Source organism: Megalobrama amblycephala, linkage group LG8 (genome assembly GCF_018812025.1).
Source record: "Megalobrama amblycephala isolate DHTTF-2021 linkage group LG8, ASM1881202v1, whole genome shotgun sequence".
Lineage (NCBI taxonomy): Eukaryota > Metazoa > Chordata > Actinopteri > Cypriniformes > Xenocyprididae > Megalobrama > Megalobrama amblycephala.
In genome coordinates this window covers 22,265,648-22,274,621 of record NC_063051.1, presented here as the reverse complement: position 1 = coordinate 22,274,621, position 8,974 = coordinate 22,265,648, and the positions used below count along the sequence as shown (strand labels likewise).

The following is an 8,974-nucleotide window of genomic DNA, read 5'->3' as shown; positions in this document are numbered from 1 at the left end:
CAACTGCACTCTCAATATGTTTTGCTTAGTTTTGTTTTCATATTTTTTTTTCTCAAGCTTATTAATCTCTCTGGTGTAAATGTAATTGTTCTTCTGGGTTTCAATTTTGCTAGTACTTATTTTTCATTATTTAAAAATAGGAGTCCCTCTTCAACCTAGGTAATAAAACATGCTCCATATTCCATTATTATTGATACATGGTCTAAGTCATATTTATTTTTAGGGTGGGCTGATGCACATAACATATTGTTCTGACAAATCCAATTTCCTGAGAAGTTTTTTTTTACTACAAGTCTGTACATTCTGAACTCCCTGATGATCACCTTACTCAGCTGCATAAAGACAGACGTAGTTTCCAGTAACTTTCCATGACTGGATATACCTGCACTACAAGAACACATCTGCCTTAAACAAATAATGCCTGCTTTACACTATTACTCATTTGTTTCCTAATACATGTCAGATGGTCTCACGCAAAATGATGAACAACAACTACAGGTAGCTATGAAACTATATACACAATAGTACATCTGACACCATCACAGGGGAGAGGCTATAACTGCAGTTATGCTTGTGACTGTTTGACTTGCCTGCGGTGATCTTCTTTGGTATTTCAGCTAATAGTTAAACACAATGCAAAGGACCGGCATATACTAACCAAATAAAATGATTAGTATCATCTCAAAATGGAAATTGTCATTAATTACTCACCTCATGTCATTCTAAACCTGTAAGACTTTCATTTAACTTTGGAACACAAATTAAGATATTTTTGATGAAATCTGAAAGTTTGTCTGTCCAATGACTGCTATTGCAACAACCACTTTGGCGCTTCAAAAAGCTCATAAAGAGGTTGTAAAACTAATCCATTTGAATCAAGCAGTTTAGTCCAAATTTTCTAAAGAGACTTGATCGCTTTATAAGATGAATAAATGAACTCAAATGTGCTGCGTAACACAAGAACGAACCTCTCAGCATAGTTAAGCTTTTAAGCTTTTGTTTATGTTCGCTGATCAGTGTTTACATGCCAGTAAAAGCCTAAATTCAATCTATTAATTTGGACTAAACCGCTCAATTCATATGGATTAGTTTTACAATCTCTTTATGAATTTTTTGAAGCATCAAAGTGGTCGTTGCAAAGGCAGTCAATGGACGGACAGACATTTCTCAGATGTTATCAAAAAGATCTTCATTTGTGTTCCGAAGATGAATGAAAGTCTTACGAGTTTGGAACAACATGTGTTTGAGTAATTAATGACAGAATTTTCATTTTGGGGTGAACTAATCCTTTAATAGTAAATTTCATGTTTGGTGCTTAGATAACTAAAAAATTGCTTAATATTTCTTATGGAAAAGGAAATATAACATGGCAATATAATCTACTCTTTAATTTTGGTCATTATTTTTCAAAATATCATACATATAAGCAGTTACAATAAATAAAATAAAAACTGTAAGACTTGAAAAGGAAGCTCTATGCATCTTTGGCACTAGAAAGGAAACATTGCATAGATGCATCACAGATTGCCAAATAAGCAAAGAACATGAACATCTTGATCCACAACTTGAGAATGGATATTGTGATAACTTAACCCTTTTGGGCCATGGAGAGGTTTTAACATGCATTAATATGTTTATATTTATGTTGACATACATCATTATGTTCATAAACGTATTCATGGCTAAAGTTTCATTACACTGTATTCCGCACAAAATATACAACAGAAGTATAGGGTGACTTACAAATTTTACATGGAACACACAGTTTTTTTCAGTTGTAATGCCAAAATGTTGGGTAATAAGGAGAAGGTTTCATTTTCATCCACTTTGAAGACTTGCAGTTCTGATGTAAAAAACAGGGAAAAAATTATAGCAATTTATTTGCATTTTCACGAGGTTGTCTGAAGGGGGGGGAATTATAACCCTCAATCTAGTTCCTTTAATCAGAGTAGAAATTCACCAACAATCAGTCAGCCAATTACTTTCTGTCCAAGTGTAAACAGCTCTTGCAGAAAGACAAACTGGTTGTACAATATTATTACAACAGCACTGTAGATAATGATTATAATGAAAATAATCAAACTTAACAGATGAAAAAGATTATGAAAATAATGAAACTTAACAGGTGAAAAAGATATAAATGGGGAGATTCATAAAGGAATTCATTTAAGAGAAACAGCTAACAACTCAGCAAACAAGAAAAATTAGGGTGTGTGTTGTCCGTTTTTGCAGTTAAATCACATGTATTTGAATGTCTTTTATAATTGCATGACATTATTATTTTTTTATTAAATTAGTAAAATGTCTTATACAGTACAAGTTGCATCTGTCAATTTTAAGGGCAGACATCAACACATAATCTAGTCTGCACAGAGCATTGTTGGCTATTATCAGAGTACAATCTCAAGGTCTCTAGCTAAAATTGCTATCTTACTTGTTGCCTCCTTCCTGTAGTTACCACTTTTTAAATGCTTCCTTTTGGCAAATAGTTTAGGTCAATTAGGGCAAAAAAAAAAAAAAAAAAAAAAAACACCAGCTGTGTAGCTAAACTGGTCCATAGAGCATGTTCTCTTTTCTTAGTTTTATGCATGTACATTCTTTTTTTTTTTTTTTAAACAGCATCCCTAACTCCAAACCTAACCATAACTTTACCCATGACAGCTTTCATAAACAAAGAAATTTCACAAACATTCATTTCTCTGGTGTGACAAATACTCCCAATGTTAGAAAGGTTTGAGGCTGAGAAAGAATGAAGGGAGAATAAAAGAGAATATCAATGTTAGTAGGCAACAATTGTAGTGACAAGATAATGATTCCAAGATATCATTTAGAGAGATCTTATGCTGTCCGATAGGAGTGACCCACTCATTATTTTAATAAATTGGACTTTTGCCCAAATAGATTTGATGGATCAGTAACTCTCAACATTCCAGACAGTAGGAAGTTTCTTTTTTGCTCACAATGAGTTCCTTCAAATAGAGGCCTCGGGCAAGTATGCAAATTCATCTGTCAAAGTCGATCACATGTTATAGCATCAACATCCTTTAGCATTCAAAAGTATTAAAAACCTATGAAATCGATATATGACAAAAAATAATTGACTTTATTGGGTAGGTTTTATCACTATGTTAAATAACATGGGTAGTTAGCTTGTCATGCAGTCAATCAATCTTGTTCTTATTCTTTCACTGAACAGATTAATTATATGTTGATTATTAACAATACAATGACAAAACTCGAATCAGTATAGATAGTCACATTACGAACAAAGATTATTTGAAGTTTCATCATTGGTGTAGGAATGTAAAGAATTCAAAAAGGAAATAACCCTACTGTTTGGAAAGGTTTTTGCGGAAGCACTAGCAGCAGTGGCAACACTGGTTATTCAGGTGCTATAGACAAGATGCCTTAGGATTATGACATTGTATAACCCACAGCACATGACTGACTTAAAAAATTCCATTGAGTAGCTTATCTAATCAGTCTGTAAATCTTTCATGATTCTTATTCAATCATCATTCAGAGTTCTTCAGGAAGTGGCGTTTTAAGGCGGTTTTCCCCCTACACATTACTTCGTTGATATCTGTGTACATAAGAGATGTCAACAGTTTTACAAAGGTATTTACATAAAATAATTCTGAACAACAATTTCCTAATGTCTTAATTGTAGTTTGATAGAAATTTCACAATGGCCTTGTGAATTGTCACTCTGATTGAAATATAACTGAAGGTTCCCATCCCACTGCAAGGAGGGATTCATGAATAGATTAAGTGATTTAAAACTTGATAGCATGTATACTCACACATCTGCCATGTTTCTTACATGGTTCATGTCTAGGTGTCTTGAGGCAGGAATATCATCATCCTCATCCTCTGGAACCTAAGAATGAACACCAACAATTTGTCCACCTATTTCTAAATTCATGACTCCTTTGACAGAGAAAACTTAATGAATCAGTTCTGTTCTACAAAAACACTTTTCTTACCTCCCAGTAAACTTCATCATCAAAGCAGTTACCGTCTGCTGGGTCTCCCCAGATTGGCAGCTTTAGTATCCCTCCTGGAAAGTTAAACAGCATAAAAATGTCAGCTCTAATGCATATTAATATCTAAAAACACATAGTTACTGTTTAACTTTAATTGCACTCACCAACCAAAGCTCCACCTGCAAGGCCAAATGCTAGTGCAACACAGAGACCAGCTGCCTGGTAACCACCCTGAGTGCTGGCTGTCCTGTTAGCAATGGCATCCTTGAAGTCGAAAGTGTTAATCAACCTGAACAGAAAACACAGTATTAAGGAGTCGCGCGATATTTTGCTTTCGTTTTCTTTTCTGCAGCAGTGCAAACAGAGGCCAACTGTAACTCTGAGTATATGTATAAAAAATTCTAATAAAACCTTTATGAATCTTTAGGATCATCTGACTAATAAAAACTTACCCTTCTTTTCCATAAACTGACTCACTGGCGGAAGCTGCAGTAATAGCTCCAACAATACCACCTATAACTCCAGGCATTGCATGCAGGTTATGTATACCACAAGTGTCTTGTATTTTCAGAGTTTTTTCCATAAAAGGCTGATAAGGAAATATATATAAAAGATTATAGTTGCCTTGAAATCAATTTTAAAATGTTTGACTGCATTATACAGTAAATAGAAAACCATCCACATTTTGAATAAATACATAATCACTGTTTCTTTTACTTCAATATGAGCAATTTCAGTACTGTACAACAAAGCAAAACTCACAGTCAGAAACAGATATCCAAGTGTGGAAACAATGCCTGAACAGAATCCCACTATCAGAGAGCCGTAAGGCGTTATCATGAACTCTGAAGCTGTTCCCATCGCAACACCACCAGCCAAGGTAGCATTCTGAATATGTACCTGAAGAAAATGTAAGGATTATTTTATGAGCAAAAATTAAAGATCAACTCAGATCTCATAGACAGTCACTAGAAATTCAGTTACCATGTCAAGCTTTCCATGTTTCTGTGAGAGACTTGAAATGGCAAAGGTAGTGAGAACTGATGAGGCCAGTGCGAGGTAGGTATTTATAACAGCTCTGTGCTGCCCATCTCCATGATCTGCAATAGCAGAATTAAAACTGGGCCAGAACATCCAAAGAAAGAGAGTGCCTGAAAAAGAGAGATGGAAGAAAATTAGGAATGGTTCCCAACATTTTGATAGCCTACATAATTGGGTACAGCAGGTAAAGCCCCCTGGGGTATTTTATTTATATAGGCTCCTTTAATTTATTTTATCCCAAAACACTAAATTAGCAACAAAAAGCACAGCACTTTTCAATTCAATCTAACATTTAATAATTTTTACAATGATGCATATGTAGCTAATGGGATCATTTTTTCAACAGATCTTGTCATAATTTTAAATTTTCTCAAATTTGGATTTTCTCGATTTGTATTTTTTGTATTTAGTCACCCAAGTTCAAGTTGTTGCCCACTGACTTCCATAGTGTTTTTTTTTTTTTTTTTTTTTCTCCATATATGGAAGTCAATGGGACCCATCAACTGTTTGTTTACCGACATTCTTCAGAATATCTTCTTTTGTGTAATTTAAACAGGTTTGGAACAACTTGAGGGTGAGTAAATTATGACATAATTTCAAATTTTGGGTGAACTATACCTTTAAGAGGTTTTGAAATGGCAAAATATGATTAAATTGAAAATTGCACCATTTGGTTCAATTGAAGTGGTTGTTTTGAATAACTATGTACTTAAATGTAAAATACCTTGCAAAATCAACAGCTCTTTTAGTGACGTTTGTTATACCCAGCTTGATTAATACAACAGGGGAAAGGGAGAAGGATGTTCTTTCATACTCACCAATCATTGCAAACACATCGGAGTGGTATACGGATCCTTGTAAATGTTTGGTTTGAGATAGCAATGGTCGATATAAGATCCAAGATATGGTCAAACCATAATATGCTCCAAAAGTGTGGATGACCATAGAACCACCAGCATCTTTCACCTATGCATGAATGAGGCCATCAAAAATGATAAATTCCAGCTCTGATGTTATTTATTGGGAGAAAATAGATGGATTCAAACTTACATGAAGGAGTTCTAAAATGATATACTCCTCAACTGCAAACAGGGTGACTCCAAACAGAGTAAGAACCATCAGCTGCACTGGACTGACCTTTCCAAGACAAGCGCCATATGCAATGAGACAGCCGGCCACACAGAAATCTGCATTGATGAGGCTGATTGAAAAATGATGCATATATTAAGCATTGCTTCAAAAATTTAAAACTCAATCACTGTTCTGTATCATGTAGAAAGCATGTCAGTCATGTGACGCTAGGCCTAAACATGAAGGTGAACATATCAATAATGTCAATAGATTACAATAATCAATTACTTCTCAATCCCAATTTTTATTTTCCAGTCATCACTGTCAAGATGATGAAACCAGCCTTGCATCAGCAGAGCCCATTGAATTCCAAAAGCTGCGATGAGAAAATTGAAGCCAACTCCACCGAAACTATAACGCTTAAGGAAGGTCATGAGAAATCCAAAACCAACAAAGATCATCACATGCACATCCTGAAAACCTGAGGAAACATAAAAAAAGAAGAATGTCTGAGTGTGAATATGTACATGATTATGAGGAAAAAAAAGTTTCAGTAAATTTAACAGATTGGAGTGAAACATGCTGGTGATGTTACTTACTTGGATATCTATAGTAAAAGTCATTCTCTAAATGCGTGGAAATATTTTTTCTTCTCTTGTGTTCGATCCAATGGGTGTCAGACTCCTCATTATAACGAATGAACACACCAAACAGGATGATCATGGCAATCTGCCAGACAAAGCAAACTGCTGGTAGACTGATTCGAATATTGGTGTTTTTGGTCATTTTAAGTCTTGCAGATTTTCCCGAAGAGAGGTTCTTGAGATGACCGTGAAATTCCTTTCAATAGGAACATGCATGTGACTCACCTTTTGTCATAAAGGTTTTATATTGAGGTTTGGAGGTGTGTCATGACATAATCAACTAGCCACACCTACAAAGACATGCAAAGACATAAAACACACACACACTTATGACAAAAAGGTATTGAGGAAAAGGAAGAGATGGTATCTGGTGTATATATATTTTATATTATATTTTTATTTTATATTATATTTTTATTATATATATATTTTTTTTACTTTGTGTACATATTTCTTGTATTTTCTGTTTGTATTATAATAAAAGACCAAAAAAATAAATAAAATTAAAAAAAAAAAATTATATATATATATATATATATATATATGGTAATTTGTTACAAACCTCCCAGTTTGTCTAGGGGTAGGAAGTAACAATTGTCAATAAAATAAAAATGACTGTCACTTAAATCCCCTAATCCAGAAAAGCCACAAACACAAATTAAGCAAAAATAACTTTATTTAACAACAATTCAAAAATAGCCTCAACAAAAAGAAAGAAAGAAATAAAGGAAGCAAATCTTCAGGCCAACACAACAAACAGAAACTTTCTTACTGACAAGGGTAGCATTAACTAAAAGAAAACAAATAAACAACAAAGTCTTACCTTGCTCCCTGTCTATAAACATAAGCAAAATTCAAGTTTAAAGAAAATGGCACTCTCCCTACAGCTTCCCAATTGAAAACAAAGTATTTACACAAATTAAGAGTGAAAACAAAATGTTGATAACATAAGAACAAACAAAACAGCTTTCACACGCTCTCTCACTGCAAGTGGTTACGCAACTCATCCAAAAAGTTGAGAGCAGAGCAAGGCTGCATTTAGTTCTATACCTGAATTCACACAAGAGAAAATACACGATAACAGTTCTAGATCAGGGAAAAGAAGTGCATTCTGTCAGTACTCCAGCATTGTTTCTTCACTCTGTTATAGCGTTTGGGATCTGCAACATGCACTCAGTTGATGAGCATCAGGTGGAACTCAATTAGCAACCTGCAAAGGAGACAGGAGAAAGAGAGAGAAGAGCACGCACACAATACATGACATGCTCAACAAATACTAAAAACATATTACAAATACACATTAAAACTTTGCTAAAACAACAAAGCTAGTGGTGGCCTAGGACTTTTGCATAAGCATATTTGGAAAATTATAAAAGGCTATATATATATATATATATATATATATATATATATATATATATATATATATATATATATATATATATATATATATATATATATATATATATATATATATATATATATATATATATATACACAGTACAGTCCAAAAGTTTGGAACCACTAAGATTTTTAATGTTTTTAAAAGAAGTTTCGTCTGCTCACCAAGGCTAAATTTATTTAATTAAAAATACAGTAAAAAACAGTAATATTGTGAAATATTATTACAATTTAAAATAACTGTGTACTATTTAAATATATTTGACAAAGTAATTTATTCCTGTGATGCAAAGCTGAATTTTCAGCATCATTACTCCAGTCTTCAGTGTCACATGATCCTTCAGAAATCATTCTAATATGCTGATTTGCTGCTCAATAAACATTTATGATTATTTTCAATGTTGAAAACAGTTGTGTACTTTTTTTTTTCAGGATTCCTTGATGAATAGAAAGTTCAAAAGAACAGCATTTATCTGAAATACAAAGCTTCTGTAGCATTATACACTACCGTTCAAAAGTTTGGGGTCAGTAAGAATTGTAATTTTTATTTTTTTGAAAAGAAATTAAAGAAATTAATACTTTTATTCAGCAAGGATGCATTAAATCAATCAAAAGTGGCAGTAAAGACATTTATAATGTTACAAAAGATTAGATTTCAGATAAACACTGTTTTTTTGAAATTTCTATTCATCAAATAATCCTGAAAAAAAATATTGTACACAAATATTTTGTACAATTGTACACATATTAGAATGATTTCTGAAGGATCATGTGACACTGAAGACTGGAGTAATGATGCTGAAAATTCAGCTTTGCCATCACAGAAATAAA

At 33.3% G+C, this 8,974-nt stretch overlaps 1 protein-coding gene across 2 annotated transcripts; it reads right to left on the bottom strand.

The window, feature by feature from the left end:
• Nucleotides 1-1,373: 1,373 nt before the first annotated feature.
• On the bottom strand, nt 1,374-6,977 carry rhcgl1 (Rh family, C glycoprotein, like 1). 2 transcript variants are annotated; one of them, XM_048200074.1, is made up of 11 exons: nt 6,698-6,977; nt 6,387-6,579; nt 6,078-6,228; nt 5,846-5,993; nt 4,971-5,137; nt 4,749-4,886; nt 4,439-4,575; nt 4,151-4,275; nt 3,987-4,060; nt 3,804-3,880; nt 1,374-3,583 (listed from the first exon to the last, which is right to left on the bottom strand). In XM_048200074.1, the coding sequence occupies exons 1-11, from the start codon at nt 6,882-6,884 to the stop codon at nt 3,562-3,564; spliced, it is 1,419 nt and encodes a 472-aa protein (XP_048056031.1). In that variant the 5' UTR covers nt 6,885-6,977; the 3' UTR covers nt 1,374-3,561. The 2 variants fall into 2 exon arrangements, with proteins under 2 accessions (XP_048056031.1, XP_048056030.1); XM_048200073.1 differs by having other exon boundaries at nt 1,374-1,843.
• Between the last annotated feature and the right edge of the window lie 1,997 nt (nt 6,978-8,974).